Here is a 27,481-nt window from a genome sequence, read left to right on the forward strand (position 1 = left end):
TTCAGAGGAACTGTCTCAACCCCGTTTTTTCCCCTTTGGGTAAGACAGCAGCAAAATAGAACAAGTGCTGTGTACAAGTCCTGTATTCTATTTGATCAGTAAATGTTGGTACCGAATATCAAGTGCCAAAATAAATAAGCCTTTTTTTTCGTGAGAAGAGGGTCTGTGTAATCAATTAGTGATTTTTGTGAACTCGACTGAATAGCTAATCAAGTAGAAGCACCTTACAGCGCTGGGCGGGTTGTTGAGTTCAAGTGAGACAATTATACGGTGTTACGAGGACCCACTCCTGCTGAACAACTTGGGGCAAATATGTGCAATAGTAGCGCCTCTGGGACTGGTGGCAGTATTGGCCAAAGTGGAACGATTTCCACGATTCCCAAGGCTGTAAGCGGCTATGACGAATACTACGACTCCAGCTGGCAGCTCATTCCACCGGATTACGGTGCAACCGAGTACGACTACAAGTACGAGTAAGTTATCAAGTTATCGTCCATCTGGTCGCTTTTTTATTTAGACGGACAGACTGATTTATGGAGCCATTCGTATAATCAATTGGGTTTATATTGGGCAAGATAAAGCCGAATTTAGCGTCAAGTGGTTAGACAAATTTTGGCACGCGGCCTACTGCGAGGCCCCCGGTAACTTTCGGGGAATAGCTTTGCCACTTGAAAATCAGAATTGGTTTGAGTAGCAATTCGGTGTTAAACCTTATTGATGGTAGTCAATTGACACATCTGTTTTTTTTGTTGTCGTTGGACGGGAAGTACTTTTGTTGCGATTTGGAGTGCTCTTGAGATTCTGATTTAAAATTTGCGGTTGTAAAATTCGGTTCGTATTGACAAATTGCTCTCCTGACTTTTGACTGCAATTGTCGCATATAAGATAAGATTGTCACAAAAACTCAACTCAAAGCCTTTTCACGGAAAGATAAATACATCTGAACTTGGGATTGCGTGTCTAATACAAATTAAATTATGATATTATGATACAACATAAAAAAAAAGTAAAGTAAAACCTTTACCAATCTGCGATGCGTTCATGAAAGCCCCTGTCAATTTCGTTTTACCTTTCAAATTTCGCCACGACGATTAGCAATTTATTTGCATGTTAAATGAGCATATTTCGTGCGCCAAGTTTTGCCGCTTCAACAAATGATTCACAACCAGCAGTTCAAAGTGAGTAAGCCATAGTCATGAGTTGAATCCTTCTGTGAAGGCGTTTCAGCAGATATGAAACGTGCAGAATGGAAACAATTTTTTTGTCAAAAGCAGATGTGACATCACTAGACTTTATCATTTAACTCTAACCTTTGAATGAGGAAACCTCCATGTTATTTGACTGTGACAACTAATCGCACTCTATACCGTCCAACTCTACTGATCCTTCATGTGAAACATAACCTGCAAGCACCCCTTCTATTATGTAGTGGTGCTTGCAGCACTGAGAGGGCGCTTCTGTTTGAAAACCAATTAGAAAGTTCCCACCGTAGTTGCTCAACTTGGCTAGGGTTGAACACGCGTTGTTGAAAGCTAGCGCACCTGGCATCGGGGAAGTACTACTTACTTAACGTCCGCAGACCTTTCTCCGTTGTGTGCATGTTAAATTGACTAAAAGGAAAATAAAAGTTTGGTTGCAGTATGAAGCGATCACATGTCAATTTCCAATTTCACCTGTTCAGTTTGGGATGGACATAAATCAAACGAAATTACGGATAATTCGATTTAGATTTGAATTGTTTATTTAAGTTGAGGGTTAAACGGAAATGGGGCCAACCAAGACCATGATATGTCAACTTCAATTAATTTTTGAAAGCTGAATGTTGAGTTGATGGCTTAGAATGGCAGCTACGGAGGAATTCAATCGTTGCTAAAACGGTTTTATCCACCTTAGTGTAGTAAGAAAAAGGTAGTCATGCAATAGGATAAAGTTTTGCGATGCAAAGCGAATTATTATACATCCAAACGACTTCTGTTTGAAGAAGGCTGCAGCACCCATTTATGTCGCAATCAGGTTTGTCACGAACGACTTGTTGTTCGGCGAAACTCGCAAAGCCGAGATATTATTTTTGATAGTCCTGGGAAAATCGAAGGATGTTTTTCTAACAAACTAATTTTGGCGCCCTTTGAAGAAGCTCGTTCGGGCTCACATGCCCTGCCATAATTACCAACTATTTATGAGCGCTGACGGTAGATTGTTTTTTTCAGCTTGGGTTTTCCCGTAGCTGTGGATTGTACCGATTGATGATACTCATCAGGATTTGCCACTTTTCCATGTGTACACTACGGAAAAACAACGGTTGCAATGCGAACGGCTTTTTCGCGTGTTCATACGAAGTTAGACTTCCGCAGTCAAGTGTGCTATCAAATGAAGAATGCTCAGCCAGGTACCTAAGAAGCACTGCGGCAGGTTGAAAGGTTTTATCTTCAAAATACACACCGTACGGACCGGAAACATGCGAACTTTTACTCTGCCGAACGGTTGTGACTCCGGTTGCTTGGAAGTACATACGCGCGCAGGTTGATGATGGCAAGCGAAAAAATTGTTTGACGTGCTCAGTGTTTGCTCATTCTAATAAAAATTCAATATTAGATGTTTGTGTTGTAATGTAATGATGAATTATCGAAAATATCGCAATCGCGACGAAAAATTGATAAATTTGGTGCTCAAATTACTTCTGCGGTTAAATATTAGTGTCCCAAAAACGAGAAGAAGGCATTTAAACACCAATGGACTTTTAAGAAATCAATGAGAACTGATAAGTTTCCAAAATTTGTTCCCAGACTAGACGAATAATTATCGATTGTATTTATGCTTTTGTTTCTTCTGGAAAACAGTTTCTGGCTTTGTGAGGCATCTTGGTTCTACAAAATAGCCTCGAAAAAAGTGGTATAACAAGTTACACTTAGACCCACCGCTTGGACAGGACCTAAAGTCTTGACCAGTTTCCAGGAAGCAGAGTTTGTGAAACCATTAGGATTCGTCGACAACATTCCTGGAGAAAACTGGCTGTATTTGTTTTTGAAACCACAAATTATCGATAGCGACCCGCTAGTCTCAAAATATCACACGTTCCAGAGCAAAGGTGAACCGCGAAGTCGTACCAGTGTTGCTAAAAGAGTGAGGAGCAGCTGTGTCCTATTCATTCCCATGTGAATATGAGAAGTATGTCCCCTTACTCTCACTCTTCTGCCGGCCGCTACGAACAGTTCACAAAGAAAAGAAATATTTCGCGAGTGGCTGATGCTTGCGCCTTGCGCGAGTGTACACATCTTTACACGTTCTCGCTTGTGCACACCGGATTCTTGAACGCTAGCACTCGCGAGTGAGAGTGCGAGTGCGAGTGCGAGTGCGTGTGGCTGGATGATAGAGTAAACAGAATGATTCATATCCCAGGTACAAACAACACGAGCTTCGTGTTTCGTTTTAAAACTGCTGCTATTTCCATCACCCGGTTGTCTTAACGGTTCCTCTCGCAGTGTGAAGCAGACATTAGACGAGACAAATATTCGCAATATTCGGTACCTGATTTATTTGCATAATTTTTTTCTTCGCGCAAATAGATTTGTTACACTATTACACTTTAACAAATATTTGGTTAAAAATCAATTTGCTCGAACAATACCAAAAGCTCCTCGCGCATTCTATAGCAAATATATTTGTTGTGTTATTACACGATGCGAATTATTTTCAAAAAATAAACTGCGTAGAAAATATTGCAAATCTAGTTTCCATTATCGAGCAATATTTCATCTGTCTTTTGAAAATATAATTTCTATGTTTTGGTTCATAAAGGCTACCGTTGCAATGTCATATATTCTGTTTCGGGTGAGAACCAAAAGCAATTTTGTTAAAAATTCAGTTATTACCTCCAGTAGATGTGAGAATGAATAATCGACCAATTGCTCATCGCAAAAAAGAGAAAATGTTTTTAGTTTCCCTTCTGGTCATGCTTGCCAACTACGGGAAAGAAATGTCTTCGAATGTGTAGCATGTGGGTGCGCGAAAAAAAGAGCTACATTACGGTTAAACTTTTTGCGCATAAACAGTTAATTTTCATACACGCAAAACTTTTCCTTATTACTTTAGAAGCAGTAGCGCAAAATTACCTTTTAGGTAACAAATCCATTACTTAAAAAGCAATAAAATTCTTCCCCAGTCAAGTAACACATACTGTCACATATTTAGCACGTGTTATGAGAGTACGACTATCTAATAATGGTCGTTTCAACCACATGCAACGTTTTTTTCTGTCGAAAAATGCTCCCTTTCCACCTCAAGTCAAGAAAAATTACACACCGTCGCATAAGTTGCACATGTTACAAGTTTTTTCAATCTCCAATTCATCCGGTGGGCGTGTATTAGTTCGCTCGTTGTATGCATACGGAGTAGCGAAAAAATATGACAAGAGCTGCCAAGCAACATTTTCCCCGTCATAGAGTATGCAAACGTTGATGATTTCAAAGACTTGAAATGCGCCTTAAAATGACATCACGATCTGTAAACTGCGTTAGAGAAAAATAAAAACATTCGCTTTCTTGCAAGCTATTTACAGCACATAATCATTGGTTCATGGAAACTCATTTGGACCTGTTTGAATATACAAAACTCGTGCCGATCCAGAACAATATTCGCAACTTCGGCAACTCTGGTCAGACAGTATCACATATTTCCATTTCAAGTAAACGCTGGGGGACGAAACGAAAGTGTTTCTAATTGGACATTTGAGGTTGACGGTTGAGATTCTGATTATGTGTGGATGAAGGGAGACAAAAATGAACCAGATCGTTGCATCAATACAAATGCAGCGAGTGAAGTCTTGCCAACACATGCATTGCGGTGCTTGGCTGTATGTTCTCCTGCAGAAACACATACAAGCGTGTGGCCGTCATAATTTTTATTACTTTTTGTTTGTTACTTTTTGTGTATAATGCGCAGTCATAAGACACAAAAAATAATAAAAAATTGCCCAAAAGTAATAAAAGATTCCCCGTTTGCGTTGGGTGTACCTTTTTCGAGCAGGTATCTCTATAGATTAAAAAGCAGTATTTTGTATAGGAGTTTTGTATAATGAACTTTAAGGTTTCTCCGTCATTCGACGGTTTTTCTTTGATGAATTATATAATTGTAATTGTATATAACAGTTATCATTTCGTATTGTTAATAGGAAAGAATGAAAACTTGGACTTGGAGTTTGAATAAAATATTTATTTCAAATCGCATTTTTGAAAACTTAGGTCAATTTGCATTTTATTATTTTATAAAGTGAACCTTGCTATTATGTTATCAAGTTCCGTGTAGAAATTAAATAAAAATATTTGTTTGTTTGTCGACTGCAGCGGTTCATTTTGTAAATTTATCGGCTCAATCAGTCCGTGTATAGAAGCAAAAACGTTCCTTTGTTTCCGTGTTTTAGCTGCTATACACAGACTGATTAAGTCGATAAATCTACAAAATTAAATAAAAAATTAAATCAATAGCTTGACTTGCATCAATAGCTTGACTTGCACTTGTCATTAAGAAAGATTAAATAATAATGATAATTAAATGAAGAATGACTTGTAAATTGAATAATGTAATCAGTTTCATGTACATGTACTGAAAACTACGAGGACTACTCCAATCATATGGAATCAAAACATTTGAGGTGATGTAACACATCCACATCCATTTGCTGCCTTTTGCTCACACCAAATTTCAGCATGAACGAAAAAAAAACTCAAGCAAATATTCGCTGAGTTGTATCACTAGCATAGAACGACATTAGCAAATACAACGGCAAATATTTTTAACAAAAAAATCCAGCAAATATTTTGATATTACACGGGCAAATTTATATTAATCATCATTTCAAGCATATATTTACTTCGTGTAATACCCGCTCAACATTTGATGCATTTTATATAAAACAAAGCAGTCCCGATGCTGTTAGCACTATTATAGTCTCCTTGAATTCAGTATTGTGTTTTGAAGTAGAATACTTCTCTCAGGAAGTTCGGCTACATAGGGATGTGAAATGAAAATCTAAAACCGAAAAAAATGAAAAATATGTCCAATTTCAAATGCTAATAAATCGGTTAGTATTCGATACATTTCCTTCGTTCTTGCAGCAATAGATTGGAAAATCTTCTAAGATTCTTCCTAAAATAAGATAATTGTAATTTTATTATTGAGAATATTGTACTATTGAAAATAGTCAAGCCTCGTCGAAACGAAAAATTCGTCCTCTGATTGGTCGTTATATGATTGCTTCCCAAGCACGGTCGACAGATTCATATACCTTGCTATTGAAAACATGCAATTTGGCCTATATAAGAGCCTGTTTCAGCCGGAGCCGCTCAAACACACACAAGTTTGACAAGTTGTCAACAGCAGTCGTCCTTCCTTAGCAGCAGCACTAGCCCTGTGGTTGGTTACCACGTCTCAGGAGCAGCGCAGTTTTTCTCAGCGTGTGTCGCTGTTGCATCCTAGCAATTTAAATCTGTCGCACCCGTCGAATTTACTGAATGTGAAATAGCTTCCACTGTGCATGTTGTCCGTGTATCTTAATTCCCCCACTGTAAGGGCAGCTCAAAGGTTGCGATCAGCAACCGATTTTGAACCGCAAAATGCTTTTTTCAAGGCAAATAAACAAATAATTGAAGGTTAATAATTTTCTGGCATCAACACAAGCAGACATTCTGTGCGGGATGCAATCAAATTCTGTTGTAGTTGTCTAATTTTTACTTTTACTATATTTAGTAAACCCCCCACTGTAGGGGCAGCGCAAAGGCTGCGATCAGCATGACCAACTTTGAATAACAAACTGCCCTGTTAGACCGCATTCACAAAGACAGTTAATTCGACTATGCAGAGCTAATATGAAGTCGATTCAATCAATCAGCATAAACATAATTTCGTCGTCTCCCAGTTGCCAAGTTGCAACATGATGCAACACGCAACAGCGAGCAAACGAAATCGCTTGATGTTACAAACCGCAATAAGATACGGGTTAAAACCGTTGCGTGTGTGAGAGCACCATCGGTGTTTATTCGCTGGATAAAAAAATCAACTGCGAATTGTGGAATAACTCGTCTAAAGAACATAAGGAAATGGTAAACCTGAACTGAAAGGCGTGGCCTATTACGTAGCACTATTCGGCTATGAAAGAGTGTTTCTGGGATAACTAGCTACATTCATTAGTCGGAAGGTGAACTGGATGGACCGTCCACAACGTTGACAGCAGTAACAGCATATATCGGCACTCAGCAGTAACAGGCCATAGCAACGGGTTGCGCCTGTGGCTGCCTTCAAATTTATTTATTTATTTATTTCGTCAAGCAAATGTAGACTACAGTTATAATACAATGTTTTCTTATATTCTACACATTATTTCCAGTAGTTAGTCGTTTTTTTATTTGATTTCTGCCCATGGTGATGTCGATATTTTCGCAGTGCAGATTATAGTGACGCATCATGCGATTTATTGGGCCATTTTTTGAGTAGTTTGTTCTGTGAGAATTTTCCGAAAATATTTTACGATTTCTTAATTGACGACTGGGTGCATAAAAATTTAGTTGTGATAATAATTGAGTAGATTGCACGCGTTAAGAAATAATGTCATTGATAAAATAAAGCATTGAAAGATCGCGGCGTTCTTTAAGTGCTTGTATGTCTATAAGCATGCAGCGTGCTTCATATGATGGTAAGGGAAATGATGTCCAATTTAGCTTACGAAGCGCGTACAAAAGAAATTGTTTTTGGACAGATTCAATGCGTTCTTCATGTGTGGCAATATAGGGATTCCATACAATGCTACAATATTCCAGAATTGGTCGGACGTATGTAATATATAATAGTTTGATTGTATATGGGTCTTGAAAATTGTGGCCGAAGCGTTTTATAAAGCCCCGCATACTATTTGCTTTGTTGATAATTGTATTATAATGTTCTATGAATGTAAGTTTGGAGTCTAAGATTACGTCCCTTAAGATTTTGCATTTTTCTACTGGTTGGTTTCCCAAGAAAATGTTTGTAGGTGGTGTTACTGTTTTTCTGCTAAAGGCTATTGAATTACGTTTTTTAATGTTGAGTTGTAATAGGCTTTTGTTGCACCAAGTGTAGAATACATTAATTTCATTCTGGAATATTTCGAAGTCTTCTGCATTGGTTATTTCTATAAAGAGCTTCATGTCATCAGCATATACAAGCACATGTATTGACTTAAGAAGAAAGGAAATGTCATTTACGTATAATATAAAAAGAAGAGGGCCCAGGTGGGAACCTTGAGGAACCCCAGGAGTTACTTCTTTTGGGTTTGAAAAGGAATTTTGAAAGCGGACTTTTGTTTGTTTTGTTAAGTATGACTGCAGCCATTCCAGAAATTTTGTTTCAGTTCCGTATTTTTCGAGCTTGAAGAGTAATAATGGTATGTCGATTCTGTCAAATGCCTTGCTAAAGTCCGTATAAAGAGCTTCTACGTGGTTACCGTTGTCCATTACAGTCAGAGTGAAAGTTATGAATTCCAAAAGATTTGTGGTAGTTGATCGGCCTTTGTAAAAGCCGTGCTGTTGAGTTGTAATTTGGTGTTTTACTTGTTGAAGGATTTTTTCATTAATTATTGATTCAAATAATTTTGGAATGCATGAAATAATGGCAATTCCACGATGTCAGATTTAGCGCCAGATTTGAAAATTGGCACTAAATATGAAGTTTTCCAGAGTTCTGGAAAAATTCCATTCTTCAGGGACATGCTAAAAAGGTGTTGTAAGGGTGTAGATAGTTCTTCTGCCAAATTTTTGAGAAAAATTGGAGCTATTCTGTCAGGTCCAGGACCTTTCGTAGCGTCTAAATTTTTAAGTGCGTTTTGAATTTCGAATTCAGATATTTGATTGACAGATAAAGAATTCGAAAATTAAGGAAAATACGAGAAGTATTCGCGGTCGCGATCTGTTTCTTCAATTAAACAAATCACTTGCCCTGTGGTTGGTCACCACGTCTCAGGCCTCTGCCAGACTGAACGCCAACGCGAGCGATCGGGCGAGATTTTTGCGGTACATCAGCCGGCACTTTCTCTAATGGAAAAGTAGGATCATTTTGTTTAGAAGAATATTACTGTCGGTAATATTACAGAGATGCGATTGCATCATATCCGATATGGAATTGAACAATTGTTCTTTTGAGGACAAATAAAACGCTTAATTTGAAGAGTTAATAGCTTTGGGTACCAGTAGCAGTATGGTAACAGCCTCAGCGGTAGGTGCAGCCGGTACTTTCCTAAGGCCGATGTAATAAGGAAGTAAATGGAAGCGGCACGGCGAAACAGTTCGGGTGTTCTTAGACGCGCGTCATTTTTCGTACGATAGCGGCGGTATTAGCGGTACATGCATTTGCCAACATTTACTCCAGTAAAGCCGTGTCTAATTTTCAATGTGAAAACACCTTTCTATTGTGTTGGCCTCTGCCAGGCTAAACGCGATAAGCGGCGCGAACCGATACGCCGGCCGTAGGTTTACAGCCGTAAGTAGAGCTGTGTATTTACAGCCGTAAGTAGAGCTGTGTAAAAGTATTCTACTTCAACCTTGCGGTCGTGGCTTCGCACACAACCCTCCTGTGATTTTTTTTTACTGAAAAGCAGCTCGGAGTTGTCATTATATTGTGACCCACAACTTGGGGATTGTAGTATTGTAGTCTACTATATAAAAATGGAATTCTCTACTATATAAAAATGGAATTCCGTAACGTTTGATCTTATTGATGTTATTGCTTCCGTCTCAGTGGTGTACAGTCACCACCATCATTTTAAATCGTTCTAAATCAAAAAAATAAGCGGTGATATGTGGGTTTTTTACATGAAAATGTTTGTTAACGTTCAGGGAAGACATTTGGGGAAAAATAAAAAGTATCTAATTACTAAAACTTGAGATATTATTCACAAAACTACGTGAAACATGCAAATTCATGACTTTTCATGCTGAATTTGCCTCTAAATCAAAATTTAAAGCGATGACATGTTATTTTTTTTACATTAAAATGTTTGTTAACGTTCAGGAAAGACATGTGAGGAAAAATATTAAGTATCTGATTACTAAAACTTGATATTTTATTCACAAAACTACGTAAAACTTGCAAAATCATGACTTTTTATGCTGAATTTGCCTTTAAATCTAATTTCAAAGCGATGACATTTGATTATTTTTTCATTAAAATGTTTGTTAACGTTCAGGAAAGACATGTGAGGGAAAATAATTAGTATCTGATTACTAAAACTTGAGATATTATTCACAAAACTACGTGAAACATGCAAATTTATGACTTTTTATGCTGAACTTGCCTCTAAATCAAAATTTAAAGCGATGAAATGTGATTCTATTTTAATTAAAATGTTTGTGAACGTTCAGGAGAGACATGTGAGGAAAAATTAAAAGTATATGATTACTAAAACTTGAGATATTATTCACAAAACTACGTGAAACATGCAAATTCATGACTTTTCATGCTGAATTTGCCTCTAAATCAAAATTTAAAGCGATGACATGTGATTCGTTATCGATATCGTTTTTAGCACATTTTGCATGTTGTAGGATGAGTACAACAGTACACCGTGCCCCAGTGCTGAGTCAAAAAAAAATCCAGTTCGAAAAGACTCTCGACCTGATCGGGGACCGAACCACACCGCTAACCACAAACGTGGCTCTGTGACCGTATACAGCATACAGAATACAGAAAAACACCTGAAAATACTTTTTTTTAAATTTATACGTATTATACGTATACATGCGAAATCTTGACTTTTTATGCGCAATCAAAATTCAATTATTTGTGTTTTTTTTTCAATACAATGTTCGTTGTTCTTTCACCATTTACATTTTTTTTGCAGAATAATCCATGTCTCAAGCATAAACATTTTACATTTCTGATGTTTTCGTGGTTTTGTGAATAGTTACATATTACGGCATTCGATTTACTTTTGTACTTTTGAATTTGAATTTGATTTTTATTAGAGAGCTTTTAACCAGAAGGTCATTCAGCTCTTAACCTTAGGCGTCGTACACAAATTACGTAACGCTAATGATCTAGATTTCAGACTTCCTTCCCCCCTATGTAACGATAGGTAACGTTCGACATGACTCCCCCCCTAAAATTACGTAACGCTGATCAAATTTTCAATTTCGAGCAAACATCACAGTTACGTAACTGTCTCTACTACCCCCCGTCCCCCCTACGTAACAATAAGTAATGCAGATTCAACCCCCCTTCCCCCTTAATGCGTTACGTAATTTGTGTAAGACGCCCTACTGTTTTACTTTTTCTACGTTAATCCAAACTAGAACTCTTGGGACATTTAGCTGGAGGAAAGGTTAAGCTTCATTGGTTCGAATATCGATAAAGAGGCAGCTTAAGCATTAAAAATCTTTTATTTTCTTATTTTCTACGAAGTTTTGTGGATTAAAAAAAGGCGACTTCCGGTTTCAGGGAAATAACCTAAAGTGATATTTGGCCAACAATTCCAATACTTCCGAAAGTGGAACTCCATACGTCGTTTTATAGCGATGACACGTGTTTTTTTTTTCATTAAAATGTTCGTTAACGTTCAGAAAAGAGATTTGAAGAAAAATAACAAGTATCTGATTACTAAATTTGAGATATCATTCACAAAACTACGTGAAACATGCAAATTTATGACTTCTAAAATGATATTTGGCCAACAATTTCAATACTTTCGAAAGTTGAACTCCATACGTCATTTTTAAATCCAAAATGGTGACTTCCAGTTTCTGTAAATCAGCCCAAAATCAAAAAAACAATCCACTACGGGTAGTTCCGTTCTGTGCGTTCTCAGAATATTGAAGTACTTAAAGTGATGATGGAAGTATAAGATGTAAATTATATTTTTGAAGTGAGTTGAGCTAATGCAGCAATGAAATATAAAAAAAACTATCTTTGACACCTTTGATCCCGAGCATCGCCGGGAAAGTTCAACTAGTACAGTTATAAATTTCAATTTACACGGCAGTTTCGAATCCGAAATTCTGCGTGTTTTATATATTTTTTTTTATTTCTAACGATATTAGCATTTTGATGTCTATTTAAAATACACTACTGTATATAAATACATATGTGAGCTACGAAAGTTGGCTCCAAATTGGATTTATAGGTACAGGATAGGGTGTGCATAATTTGTCAGTGGGGTTCATCATGTCATAAGCCGTCATTTTACAGTTATCATTTTTTTCATGCACAGTGCCGGTATTTATTCAGGCCAAAATATCGAATTGATGACATTTAATTATTCAATTATTTTAGATATAAGAACTATTTAAGTTTCAGGTGTCTGTGCTATTACAGTTCAATGGAATAATTGTAGAAAATAGTTACTCTTTTGACATACAACTTTTCGTAAGTTCTTTGATAATATGTATTCGCTTACACTATTCAATGTAATTGCACATTTGCCTATCAACTGACACACTTAACCCTGTAGATATTCGACTCATAAAAATGAGTGCGTTTGTAAAAAAATTAGGAAAGGTACCTATCAAAACAATCGTTTTTAATTATTTGCTTAGAATAAATTATGAAATGTCTAGCTCGTAGCAAACTGGGCTCAACATGTCATTCAGTGTCGGTCTAGAAAAAATCACAAGAAGGTTGTATGCAAAGCCACGACCGCAAGGTTGAAGTAGAATACTATTACAAGAAAGATAACCCGGCTGCTTGCGTGTCAGTCACACACGCGACGGTTTTAACCCGTATCTTATTGCGGTTTGTAACATCAAGCGATATCGTTTGCTCGCTGTTGCGTGTTGCATCATGTTGCAACTTGGCAGCTGGGAGACGACGAAATTATGTTTATACTGATTGATTGAATCGACTTCATATTAGCTCTGCATAGTCGAACTAACTGCTTTTGTGAATGCGTACTAACAGGGCAGTTAATTATTCAATGTCGGTTATGCTGATCGCGCCTTTGCGCTGCCCCTACAGTGGGGGGTTCACTAAATAAAGTGAAAATTAGACAACTACAACAGAATTTGATTGCATCCCGCACAGAATGTCTGCTTGTGTTGATGCCAGAAAATTATCAACCTTAAATTATTCTTTTATTTGCCTTGAAAAAAGCATGTTGCGGTTCAAAATCGGTTGCTAATTACAACCTTTGAGCTGCCCTAACATTGGTGGAAATATTGTGCATTTAAATAAAAATGATCAAATCGTCGCTGATGATCTGGCAGTCAGGCTCACTTCCGATGTTTATTTTTGTTGTTCTCGCAACACTGCAACCATCTCAGCCGCCACTGCGCTGTCACTACGGCTTACAAAAACAAATACATTGAAATCATTCCCGCAGTTCATGTTGTGTAAACACCGTTAACACGCATTTATTCTATGTGTTTGTAAAGTCGGAAGAAAGTTCGGAAGTCGGAAGTCCGACTTCCGAACTTTAATTTAGTGCTGGCGCCACAATAAGATACACGGACAACATGCACTGTGGAAGCTATTTCACATTCAGTAAATTAGACGGGTGCGACAAATTTGAATTGCTAGGATGCAACACAGAATGCTTGCTTGCGTTGACAAAAATTATTAACTTTCAATGACTTGTTTATTTGCCTTAAAAAAGGCATTTTGATTTCCAAAATTGGATTTCCTGATGGCAATCTTCATGCTGCCCCAACACGGGGGGAATAATGGCTGTCTGGCGACACACGCTGAGAAAAACCGCGCTGCTCCTGAGACGTTGTGACCAACCACAGGGCTAGTGCTGCTGCTAAGGAAGGACGACTGCTGTTGTCGCTGTCTGATGCTACGCTATGCATAGCCATGCCACAGTTGTGGCCGCTATTGGTATCCACTGTACCTGCATCTGCTGGCCCTGCTGCTATCGATGGTGAGATCCGCTGGAACTGCTACGCTTATCCACAGCCATGCCACAGTTGTGGCCGCTTTCCGCTATCGATGGTACCCACTGCTCGCTCCCGCTGCTGCTAAGGGAGGACTGCTGTCGTCGTTGTTCAGAACTATTATGAGCGGCTCCGGCTGAAACAGGCTCTTATATAGGGATGAAAATAGGAATGAATTATTTTTTGTACGTGGTGGATCGACATAACTTGAAAAATATGTGTGACTTCATTCCGGCTCAGAGCGATCATTTGATAAGCTCCACCTCTTTTTTCAGTTTCTAAAGTTTTTCCTCAGTTTCGTAGCACGGATGCACAAAATTTCTTGTCGAGCCGGACCGATAGCACTCTCATTGAAGCAACAAAATAACATGTTTTGTGTCGTGTTGCGCAGCTTCGTTGAAGAAAATGTTCCCGTCTCCGTGTCGCATGTAAGCAGATTATTGCGTTCAGTAGACAGTAGATAGTGTATCCAGCGAATAAACACCGATGGTGCTCTCACACACGCAACGGTTTTAACCCGTATCTTATTGCGGTTTGTAACATCAAGCGATTTCGTTTGCTCGCTGTTGCGTGTTGCATCATGTTGCAACTTGGCAGCTGGGGGACGACGAAATTCTGTTTATGCTGATTGATTGAATCGACTTCATATTAGCTCTGCATAGTCGGACTAACTGCTTTTGTGAATGCGTACTAACAGGGCAATTTATTATTCAATGTCGGTTATGCTGATCGCAGCCTTTGCGCTGCCTCTACAGTGGGGGGTTTACTAAATAAAGTGAAAGTTAAAATTAGACAACTACAACAGAATTTGATTGCATCCCGCACAGAATGTCTGCTTGTGTTGATGCCAGAAAATTATTAACCTTCAATTTTTTTTTGCCTTGAAAAAAGCATGTTGCGGTTCAAAATCGGTTGCTGATTACAACCTTTGAGCTGCCCTAACATTGGGGGAATTAAGATACACGGACAACATGCACTGTGGAAGCTATTTCACTTTCAGTAAATTAGACGGGTGCGACAAATTTAAATTGCTAGGATCCAACACAGAATGCTTGCTTGCGTTGATAAAAATTATTAACTTTCAATGACTTGTTTATTTGCCTTCAAAAAGGCATTTTGATTTCCGAAACTGGATTTCCTGATGGCAATCATCATGCTGCCCCAACACGGGGGGAATAATGGCTGTCTGGCGACACACGCTGAGAAAAACCGCGCTGCTCCTGAGACGTGGTGACCAACCACAGGGCTAGTGCTGCTGCTGAGGAAGGACGACTGCCGTTGTCGCTGTCTGATGCTACGCTATGCATAGCCATGCCACAGTTGTGGCCGCCATTGGTATCCACTGTAACTGCATCTGCTGGCCCTGCTGCTATCGATGGTGAGATCCGCTGGAACTGCTACGCCTATCCACAGCCATGCCACAGTTGTGGCCGCTTTCCGCTATCGATGGTACCCACTGCTCGCTCCCGCTGCTGCTAAGGGAGGACTGCTGTCGTCGCTGTTCAGAACTGTTATGAGCGGCTCCGGCTGAAACAGGCTCATATATAGGCCAAATAGCATGTTTTCAATTGCAAGGTATATGATTCTGTCGACCGTGCTTGGGAAGCAAGCATATAACGACCAATCAGGGGTCGAAATTTTCGTTTTGACAAGGCTAGACTATTTTCAATAGTACAATAGTGTGAATAATAAAATTACAATTATCTTATTTTGGGAAGAATCTTAGAAGATTTTCCAATCTATTGCTGCAAGAACGAAGGAAATCCATCGAATACTAACCGATTTATTAGCATTTGAAATTGGACATATTTTTCACTTTTTTCGGTTTTAGATTTTCATTTCACATCCCTATGTAGCCGAACTTCCTGAGAGAAGTATTCTACTTCAAAAAAGGAAATGTTGCAGAACTAAAAACAATGTTTTAATCGCATAAATTCAAACCAGAGGAACATTTGTAACAAAACCATTTACCTAAATGTATCGTTGCGTAACAAGTTAAAAGAGAAACTTCGTCAGGTTTTTAATCGGTTAGGAACACATTTCCATTAAGTTATTGATATTGGTTGTGTCCAACCTTGTACGAAACGAGATTAATTCATGGACTTATCCCGAAATTGCTCTCTGTATAGGCACTAAAGTAGATGTCGCAGAGAGAGCGACGTTGGAGAGTGCAAACAATTCTAGTTCCGAGTACTCAAGTTTCACCCAATACTGATGGATATTTGTATCAATCAGCAAACGATCTCTTTAAATCTGCATTTTGCAGACAAATCTGCACATCTGGTAGCGTATCCCTGAATGAAATAATATATCATGCCATCAACCCAATGATGGATACGATCGGTGTGTAAGTGGAAAGCAAACCACGATCGCATTATTCGTTCACGTAGCACCTAGCGCATACCAACTCGCACTCTCGTCAATACATCGTCTTTGTTTTACCGTGGCATGATGGTGAGCACTCGCGAATGAAGTACCATCTGCGAGTACGAGTATGCGAGTGCAAACGATGGCTGACTGGCTACCACACGTTCTCGAAGCAACGCTGCCGTGCGGGCGAAGATGTGTGGTAGGAATCGGCATGAGAATACTCATGCGTGTGTGGTAGTACAAAGGAAAACTCGCGTGTGAATAGTACTGGTTAAAAGAGTGCGAGCTTCGCAACACTGCGTAACCCTGAATATTTTGACAGCCTGGAAGACACGTTTGAAAATATCATCAGCTACGATGATACCAACAGCACCGATGACCCAAAATCCAAAAGAGTTGTAGTTCAAAAAGTGCAGAAAAACTTGCTAGACCATTCAAAGACATCCATCTTGATCTTGTTCGATTAATTCGGCAACGGGAATAGGGAAAATAAGGGTCAGAAACAGAGAAAAATCAAACTTCAAAGACGACACCGCCGAACCATCCTGAGCAAAACTGTTTTCAATGTCTAGAAATCGGAAATAGGCTATCATACCTGACTTTGTCCGGTAGTTCCAGCATTTCTAAGGACCGCTCATTTTGCTTGTGAGATATAGATGAAGCGCAGCATAAACTACTTAAGGTGGTAGAACAATAAAGGTTGCCTTCCAAAGAGTTTTCTCCCTCTATTGCTAAAACCTTGAACAAAATCGAAGTAAATAACATGAAATCCGGATTCAAGGTTTGTGGCATGAATCTACTGAATAGATTTTTAGCTTTCCGAGAAATCCCAAACGCTACAGAAAAGGAGCAGACAAGTAGGTCATTTTCAGATGCACAGGTATAGTTATTTAAAGAGGAAAGATTCGGAAGAACCAGTGAGCAAAATTTTCTGAAGTGACGCTGGTTGATAGAAATTCAACCCAAGGCAACCATTGGCGAGGAGCAGGTACAGATATTTTTGACTAACCTAGACAAGGTGAAGAATCGTCGCAACCTAAAACGCAACACCCTGGAGCCGATAAGCTTTCAACTGTTAAAACAACTTGGAGAGCAGCGTTTTATCGACGTTGCACGCAGGAAAAAAATAAAACGATGTTCCGAGCAAAAGTGTCAATAAACGCGTTCGGATGTTTTGAACTCAGCAGCCATGAATTCAACATGCTGGCAATTATCGTAGAAAACATCAGAGCACCAACAGTCGATATAAAACAAAATAATTGAAAAAATATAAAAATAAATATCTGAGTTTAAAAAATTAAGTACTCACTTCAAATGCTTTGATCCGAAAAAAATGCTTTGAAACGAAATTTGAGTTCAAAAATAAACTATGAATATTCATCATAATATAAGCAAACATGCCAAAACGCCTTAGGTGGCATTCATAAATTACGTAACGCTCATTGGGGAGAGGGGGGTACCCTTGAGCGTTACGGTTTGTTATATAGGGGAGATCAGCGTTACGTAACACAAAAACTCTGAAGAGACTCTCCAAAAACGAGCATACACGAGCATCAAGCAAATTCTTCTACAGCGTTACGTAATTTTTATGAGGGGGTGGGTGTTGGCGTTACGCTTTTACCGTTACCCGGTCTAAGGCCGAACTAATAAGAAGTGTCCAGCGTCTTCTGTATTGGGCAGCCTCGTATATTAGCTGCAGATCGTGCATCTTCTTCCACCGAGTGCGAGGCCTACCACGGAGTCGACGGCCTATCCCTGGTTCTCTGCTGAATTTAGTTCTACATGTTCAACTTACAGAATCCTGCCCCGCTGTATTACCTTCATTATATCAACATGTTTATGCATCTGGTACAACTCGTGGTTTATGCGTCTGAGCCACACTCCATCTTCCAATTTACCGCTAAGTATCGATCGTAGAACTTAACACTCAAAACACTCGTCAATCACCTCCCTCCAGCGTCCATGCTTCATGTCCGTAATGGGTAACCGGAAGGATCAGCGTAAACTGTTTACGTAGTTCGTAAAAGCCCTTGATCGCAGCTGCAACTCCTCGTTTAACTTCGCGGCTCATATCGTTATCACATGTTACAAGCGTACCAAGATAAACGAATTCATCCACCTCTTCAAATCATTAAATTCGATCCCTCCAGCATCATACGACTCAGCTTAACAAGTTGTTGGGAAACCCTGTTCCAGCATTAATTGGAACAGCACGTTTCTTTTCAATGATCGTATGCCGTTTTAAGGGGTTATATACCTTTTTGCTCGAGAAAAAAAGCAAAATTTGGAATTTTTTAAAGCGTGTTGCACCTTTTTTATTGCATATAAGTAGCAATTTTCTGAGAGTTCAGTTATTCAACAACAAAAAAAAAAAACGTTTGTTCATAAGAAATACCCATTATTTGGGGAGTAATGGCCATTTCCCCGAAACGTTTCCTTTCTGGCAAAGGTGCGGTGTTTACGATAGCGACGCAGTAGATCAACTTGAGAGCCAGTTCGCGAGAACCGCAACCACCTTTACAAGGGAGGTTGTAACGAGGTTCTACGATCGGGCTGAAACTTTCAGGGTTTGTTTATTTAGGGTATCGAACGTCTTCGTCAGTGGTTTTCTTCGGACCCCTTTTGCATGAGATTGCTGCAGAAAAACTGTCAAAGAAAACCACTGACGAAGACGTTTGATACCCTATATAATAAAACAATGTTTTGAATTATCTCCGATTTATTGAAAAGGGGTAAGAGGGGTAAAAAAGACCACCAAAAACTTATGTCGAAAAACTGCTAAAAACGTAAAATTGCCATAACTTTGGGTAAACTGAACCGATTTTCGTGGAAATTGGCATGTTTATTCTACTCTACAAAGGGAACGAAATGCAGGTTATCGGAAGTGGCTGTCGAGAATACATGATGAGAAATTCGCATTTTTCTGAAAAAAATGGTGATTTTCACAGCTGTTTTTCTCTTACCAACAGATCTAGGAATAAAATCCAAACAATACGTTTTGTAGTGCAACTTAAGAGCTTTCATTTGAAATATTCATAAAATGCGCTGTTATAAAGATGAGCGAAAAAACAAAATTTTTTCTATAACATGTTTTTGACCATGATTTCGAACCAATTGTGCGAGCAGCGAAACTACGTTTTGTGTCGATGTTCTTCCATCGGGCTGTAATTTTTAGGTTCTCTTTGTTTATGCAATAAAGCAATAGTTTGCAGAATTTAAAATTTAGGGAAAAGGGGTTAATGGGGTAAACAGGCTCTCCAAAATCTGGTATTCAAAGCTGCTCAAATCGTAAAATAATTACTCTCGGCTTACTCTCGAAGTTACACGATAGAATGGAAAGTCATTTTTGGAGCCAGCAATAGAATGAATGAATGTCAACAAAGCCACGCAGTAGGATCGTAGCGCTAGCTCCGCAATTGTCCTGTACACTAAGTTTCGAATCGGAATGTAGCACCAAGACTTTGCTTTTTGAAGAATTTAACTACCAAGGAGTCGAAAGAACTATAAAACAAAATAAACTCTTTATTTCATCATAATTTTTTCTTAGTTATGCTTAAAGAAACAGGAAAAAAAATTCATCGTAAGATGCTCAGAAAAGAATTAGGTCAAAACCCTTCTAAGCAATTCAAACCGAAAATGTATTTACTGGTAGAACAAATTAAACCGTTATTCACCCGATTTTATACGTTGTATAGGCAAATAGGCTTGAGCCAATACAAGTTAGTGGAGAGAGCGCATTGATGAACGTACAAGAACATCATGAATATTAGTTGGTAATAATAAATCAATCAATTCTTAAACGTTGATTTTTATAAAGTTTTTTTGCTAATACCAGAACAACAGGATAAAAATTCATTCTTGAGAAATGCATTGAGAGCAATTACTTATGAGCTCGATGAGTGGTTAAATGATGATAACTCAGAATTTAAACAGAGATGATGAAATATAAAATTTATTCGGTTTCAAACTACATTCGACTTCTTGGTAATCAAATCATTCAGAGGACATACTTAAAAACAACAAAAAGTACCTTGCTGGCGACATATCAAACTTTAAGTTTTTGCAAAACAACACTATTTTGCGATCGGTATTTGGCCGCTTGAGCGTGTTTTGGCCACTACTGACCGAGTTCCGGAAATCTTTTGTGTTCTTTTGCAAAAACTTAAAGTTCGATATGTCGCAAGCAAGGTTTCGCTACCGTTTTTAATTTCGCCTGTGTCTCAGGAAGGGTACTTACCTCACGGCTCCCCTCGATAAATCCGGAACAACGGAAAATTTCGAAATGTGCCCTACTGTCCCAAAAACTATGATGAATTTGTGATCTTTCGAAAAAGGTTCGATCAAAATCGGTTTAGATTTTGCGGAATGGCAGGTAGAAGAATTTTAATTTTTTCAGCTCCGGGGGGGTCGGGTACGCAAGTTTTAAATAAAAAACTCATATGATTTCATTAGCTTAAAGGTGTCCCGGGTATCTGAACGATCGTTTTTATAAGTTTTTTTATTTTCAGTGCAAACAGGAACGCTTTCCCCGAAAAAAAAACATGTTTTGAGCGCTGAAAATTGCGATAAAATTATTTTTACGGCAAAGCAAACTTTGTGTATCAAATATCGATCGTTCAACGACCTAGGAGCTCAATAACGAACATAAAAAAAAGGGAGAAAATCGGTTCAGTAGTTTGACCGCAATCGTAAACAAGGCAAAGTAATTTTTTGAGAAATACTATTCCTAGATAAACGCGTATAAAGTTTCAAGTTTAGTATATGCGGCCGTGGCGAGGCGCGCTGCAAATCACTCTAACTTTCTCCATATTTCTCAGATCTTTATGAAAATTTGTCAAAATGTTCTCAAGATGTTGTACTTTAAGATAATGCAATAAATCTTTTTTTGATTTTTTGAAAACTAGAAAGATATTAAGGGATTATTAGAGTCTTCCAAGAGATGGTGAGTCTGCAAGTTATACTCTCGAAACTCATCGAGGATCTGTCGCAGGGTGAAAATTTGATCCGCCCCTGTCGAAAACCAGCCTGGTATTCGCCGACGATGGATTCCGTTAACGGTCTCAATCTGAAGACCATGATACGGGAGAGCACTTTGTATGCGGAGTTTAGCAATGTAATGCCCCGATAGTTACTGGTTACTGGTTGTTCGCCGCTCATGATCCTTATCCTGTTCCTGTTTTGCCTCTCTTGCTCTTCACTGTTCCATAGCACCTGGCTGCAACCGCTTCTTATGATATATTATTTTTATATATTATTTTTCTGGCGTGTAGCCACAGTGAGCATGCGGATCCTTGCACTCAGCATCAAATCAGTTGTTATGCTGTCTTCCACGTGTCGTATCTACATCTCTCTCGCTCTCTCTTTAAGGACACTGTAAAAACTACCCTAAGCCCATATATATTTTCCACTTGTTTATCCTGCTTTTCTGTGATCCTTTGATCTTCTACCACGCCATGAGCTTTCAACCGCTGCATCGTCCTTTCTGTACGTGATTTCAGCACGTTTGACAGCCGAGCGCGGATCTTACAAACGACGAGACAATGGCCAGAACCAATGTTTCTCCGGAATTCAGTCACCGAACCTTCTGGATCGTTGCGACCTCGACTCCCTGCCGCTGTAGTTTACGAGCAAGTATGCCAGCTCAGGCCGGTTCCGGAGAGCGGACGTTATAAGTACCCTAATTTCCAATTGTTCACCGTTTTCTGTTTCTGTGTTCGTAGCCTAGGTCTTTGCCGATAGTTCCGTTCTGTATTTCTTATTTCGTTGTTCGTGGTTAGGAAAGGTGTTGCTATGCTATCTTATCATGGTCGCGATACCTACATCCTGCTGATGGGACTGTTATCTTAGTGTAACTGGCGGGATACAACATTTCATGATTCAGCCGCTCACTCCAAGTCAGACGCTGTTGTACGCCGCCTTTAATATGGGGAGACAGCCGTGTTCAATCCCCCTTTCCTGTCAGCGTACGACCAAAGTTTCCACCGGGGGTTGGCTACCCGATCTCCGCTAAGGTTACTCGTATTCCGGTCGGCACCTCGTGGAGGTTGGGGTAGGAGTTACTGGACAGAGATGAGTGACCACATTAAGGTCTCAAGTTACAGCCACAAGGCAAAAATTTAATAAATGTAGTGTATCTGAGAAATTATAAAAAAATAATCGAAAAAAAATTTCTCCAAAATATCAAATTCAACACGAACTGAGACGTTGTCATTCATTTGCAAATACTAAAGGCCCAAATACACACACGGCGCAATGACACCTTCTCCATACAAAATAGAAGACGTGATCGCTATCCCGCCTTCTATTTTGTAGTAAGCAGGCGTCATTACGCCGTGTGTGTATTTGGGCCTTAAGGCATCAACAGCTAAAATATTCCTCGCAGGATTGATTCACGCAGGATCGATTCGCATGTCTAGCTCACCCTGATAATAAATCAGATTTGTTGAAAGAGGTTGGCGTTGAAGCTGCGGTTAGGATGTTCACTTCATCAGTTCGTAGATTCAATATCGATTGAAATGATACCTCGGTATCGCCATATAGGCAACTTTGCATACTTCATTTTTCAAAAGTTTATCTAGACAAATATTTGAAAAGCGCTAAAGATCTTTAACCTTTTTTTTATAAAACGATACATCTAAATATTACCAATGGAAATGGAAAGTTGACAAGCCATGACTTTCAGATTTTTTTCTAATTTTAATTTAAAAAAACTGAAAAAATTGAATTTGAGATTCTACACTGCGAAAATTTTCTTTTTCAAACTTATGTTTTATAGATAGACAATTCAGTTGCCTGAAACACTTTTGAACATTTTAAAGGAGAAAAAGTTAATCTAACGAAAACTTTTTCATGTCCAGTATTGCTCACGTTTTTTTTTGTTCAGAAAGCCCATGCGTCTCATGGCTCATGGACATGTGGTAATGACGTGAATTAGAGAGAAGTTGTCCGGGGATGGCTTTTAAGAAATTGTCTGAATTTTTATTAACAAATATAGCAAAAATTAGTTTGATGATCCTTTGGTAAAAAAATGGTTTTAGAAGCAAAAAGTGATCCTATTAAGCTAAGGTTTTCAGATAGACAATTAACCGAATCATTCCACAATTCCCCTATTAGAAAAAGTGATCGTTCAAGGGCTGACACCGTAACAACTAATTTTTGAAAAAAAAATGACAAAGGAAAAAAAAACGATTAAGTAACCGCTTAGGTTATGATGTCGCTTTTAATTAGGTATTAGAAAGACAACCATAAAATGATAGAAAAAAGTAAATTAACGTATACATAATCGAAAATGCTGATAAAATTTTCAAAATTCATTTATTTCATTTATTTACAAATGTTTCATTTTAAAAATAAGGGGAAAAATCAACATTTTGGATGAAACAACACGTTTTCGATAGTATTAAACAAATTCTTGCTCTTTCGTATGCTTAGTTCAAGAGTTATGTTTATAATTCGATGACTCCCACTCGTGAGCCTTTTAAAACCAAAGAATTCGCCACATTCACAACAACATAAATTTACTGCCTGGTGTCACACGTTTCCTCTAAACGATACAAATTAGCATAACGACGCGCCACTACGGTTTCGCCTTTCTACTGGTACCGCCCACTCTCGCCTGCCATTGGTTTGCGGTGCGGGCGAATCCACGCTGAGTCTGTGTATGGCGATAAAATGGAGTATCCCGCTATCCGCTCGCGTGTTAAACGATGAACTACAAGTGAAAATATTGAAGATATGCCAAATGCATGCGCTACTTGTGAAATTCAAATAAAAATAACAATAACGAAGCTATGGTTAATTGACTTTCGAGCCAGTTTGAGCTTATTTCAGAGCGAAAGGCAAACATCCTATCATTAGCGGCAGCGAGTAAAATAAACAACTTCGCAGCCATGGTGATGCATTTAGTGTTGTTAGAGTATATCCTAGGAAATATGCTAGGATCTATTCAGTGCCAATGTACACGTGCTCGCGATCAGATCTAAAATCGAAAAATAGAACAAAAAGTGTTGTACTGTACCGTTTTTTTTTCTACGGAATCGTTTTTAATCGTAGACCTAAAAGTGGCGAACGAACGGTTATCGAAGCCCAAATTGGATAAACTGCTGTCGAAATGTGCACCATTCCTGCAGTGGGCGCCCATTTTTATGCCGGCTGCCGCGCTCAATCACAGCCTGCTTCGGGCGGCGGCACTTTACCCGATTATGTTAAACTCTTCACTGCCTGGGTAGGATATTAGTGACTATGGTTTTTTTATTTTATTTTATTTGCTGAAGTCTAGACCGTTAGATTCTGTTAAGGATGTTAGGTTTTAAATCTAAGAAAAATGAAAAGAAATACGTGTATATAACATCCCAAACAGTAAAACCAGAGAAAACCAACATCTAATCAAAATTTGATTTCCAAGTTCATTGATGTATTGTGATTTGATCGAAAAGAAAGGACAATCCTTTCATTTGGAAGATTATGACTTTGTGTTCAAAATTTGATTCCTAGATTATTCAAGTGGTAACTTTATAACTTTCACTTGGCTTCAAGTGTATTGGATTAAATTCTTACCAAAGACATTGTGCGAAACAAACTAATCTTTAATCAAATCTATTCCCTAAAAAATACGAGACTTTGGAAACACTTTACATGTTTGAACCGTTCATTAAAGTTTGATTCAATACTTTTTCTGCAGAATCCTGGATAGCATGAAAATACCTACCGTCCAACGATCAGGATTTCACATCAGCGACATTCTAGAACTGAACAACCAGAACGTTCACGGCAAAGATTTCCATCATGCCCATTTGCATTCCGCTGGTGCTACGGCCACTGATTTGCATCCACCACGGGGGGACACCACAATCGGAACGGATTATCCGTCCTTATCAGCACATCATCACCAGGATCCGGAGCAAGCTCACCTTGTTCAGTACAGTAACAACGGTGCCACACCGAACAATTACACGCCGTTACATGTGCCGCCTCCTCCCCCTCCTCCGCCACCGTATGGTGAATTACCGCCATACTATCATCATTCCCATCAACTGTTCCCCAGTGGACCTGGGCCATCCCCTAACGGAGTTACATCGACTCTACCCCGAACGTGGTACTATGATAACAGCAGCACCGATTACGGTACCTTAACACTAGCGAACTTCGAGTCCAAAGTCCAATAATATATATCATCTCATTTCAGTGCCTTCCGTTATCCAGAACCTTGAGGCAGGCATCAACCAGCAGGTGAGTCCAGACAGCACATCACCGGTAGCGGACATTCCACCGTACACAACGATCGCTGGTAACTATAACATACCGACGGCGGTTATCGAAACGTCGGGACGGTTAGAGCGTGCCGGAACGGATAGCAACAATAACAACAGCAATACCTGCGACGTTGACTCACTGGACGACAGTATTGAGGTCGGTAACTCGGGTGACGATCGAGCAGGAAGCGATAGAGCGGCGAATACCGGTGCTTCTAGTCAGAAGAAACGTAAACGGCGTATACTATTCTCTAAATCGCAAACGTACGAGCTGGAGCGAAGATTCAAACAAACCCGGTACCTTTCGGCACCAGAGCGGGAACATTTGGCTAACATGATCCATCTGTCGCCAACGCAAGTGAAAATCTGGTTCCAAAACCATCGGTACAAGACCAAGCGCGCGCAGACAGAGAAGATTACAAATTTCGCGCACCAGATAGGAAACTCACCCAAACGGATCAACGTACCGGTGCTGGTACGCGACGGAAGGCCCTGTCATGGACCGGTAGGAACAATTATGCCAGCAAAGGGCACACAAGATGGACAGCATACACAGCAGCAGCATTTTCTGCCTGGAAGCATCCACTCGCTGGTTAGCTCCGGTAGTACGGAACACGGTGCCATCGGACTGAACTATCAGCCACCTGGCGCTCAGGGTATTATGCAGAATCATGTTGGAACGGGTAGCTCCAGGTGGTGGCCCTAAGCAAGGTGATATGGGTGATCTTTTCGTGATATGTTATGCAATAAACTTTTGTTTTAGTGTAGTTCATTGTTATGCTGCCGGTGGTCGTTACGTTTTGTGTGTATACATAGTTTTAACTCGAAGATGTCCGAATTTTTCGGAAGTTGGCCTCTGCTTTACTTTTTTTTTTGTTCTTGGTCGGTAATTCATAAATTTTATTTAGTAGTCTAGTAAACTCGACACGACCGTATATATCAAATGAGATGAGTTGTTCATTGAAGCTCGTTTAAATCGGTCTCATTATGTCGTGGGTTTTATTCCCAGCGGATTCGGGTTTTGCCGGATCAGGGAGTTATTTAATATTTCTTGAAGTTTTTTTTTGAATAACATGGATCGGAACATGGAAATCGTATTTTAGCTTCATTGATCTAAGTTAGTACAATTGGATCCAAAAGCCATACCAATTTTTATATATCATTTGATAAAATACGTTTTCTGAACAAAGAGTGATTAAAAAAAAAGGTTTTCGCTGTCCTTCGATTTTTAAATGAACAATACAAAACTAATCGAAATGTGTTGAATGACAGTTCGCCCAAATGGGCTGAATTACCCTCGTGAGGTGAGATTAGCGGTGGATCGCTACTCATAGAACAACTGTCAGTATTAACAGCATGACTTCTTGTATGCAAATAATTTGATAAGAATCTAGTAATTCCATCTTTGAACTTCTGTATCACCGAGTTAAACGTTCGAGAAAATTCCCTATAACATGACCTGTTTTAACCTTGATTCCGAAGTGGTACTGGCTTAGCGTGGCGAGGGGGTCTTCTGCCTCAGGGAGGTGATACCCATGAGAATGTTTTATATGCATGTCACCTTTAGAAAGGTGATATCCGCGAAAGTAATTATCATACGTGTCATCCTTAAGAGCCAGTTCGCGAGAGGCGTGAGCACCTTCCTGAGGGACGTTGTTTTGATGTTCTCAGATTGGACTGAAATTTTCAGCGTTTGTTTGTTTATTCAAGGTAGTAAGTTTTGCCAAATTTTAATTCTTTTCATAGAGGTCAAGTGGGGTAAAACGGCCCTTGAAGATTATATGTTCAAAAACGTCCAAATCACAAAAAGTGCAATAACTCTTGGTAGACTTGATGAAGCGTTTTGAAATACTATTAGAACAGACTAACCGACGTAACCAGGGGGGATCTATCTGTCAAAAATCGTGTAACCAACATATTCGGCAACATGGTGTTTGTTTTGGTTTTTGTTCCTTTTGGTCATGAAATTGATCGATG

The 27,481-nt window shown here is 39.1% G+C and overlaps 1 protein-coding gene across 2 annotated transcripts; it reads left to right on the forward strand.

The window, feature by feature from the left end:
- Positions 1-26,231, forward strand: LOC129722911 (homeobox protein vnd-like). 2 transcript variants are annotated; one of them, XM_055676759.1, is made up of 3 exons: positions 1-473; positions 24,934-25,376; positions 25,438-26,231. In XM_055676759.1, the coding sequence occupies exons 1-3, from the start codon at positions 313-315 to the stop codon at positions 26,208-26,210; spliced, it is 1,377 nt and encodes a 458-aa protein (XP_055532734.1). In that variant the 5' UTR covers positions 1-312; the 3' UTR covers positions 26,211-26,231. The 2 variants fall into 2 exon arrangements, with proteins under 2 accessions (XP_055532734.1, XP_055532735.1); XM_055676760.1 differs by having other exon boundaries at positions 1-467.
- Positions 26,232-27,481: the final 1,250 nt, after the last annotated feature.

The sequence above is a fragment of the Wyeomyia smithii genome, chromosome 2 (assembly GCF_029784165.1).
Source record: "Wyeomyia smithii strain HCP4-BCI-WySm-NY-G18 chromosome 2, ASM2978416v1, whole genome shotgun sequence".
Taxonomy (NCBI): domain Eukaryota; kingdom Metazoa; phylum Arthropoda; class Insecta; order Diptera; family Culicidae; genus Wyeomyia; species Wyeomyia smithii.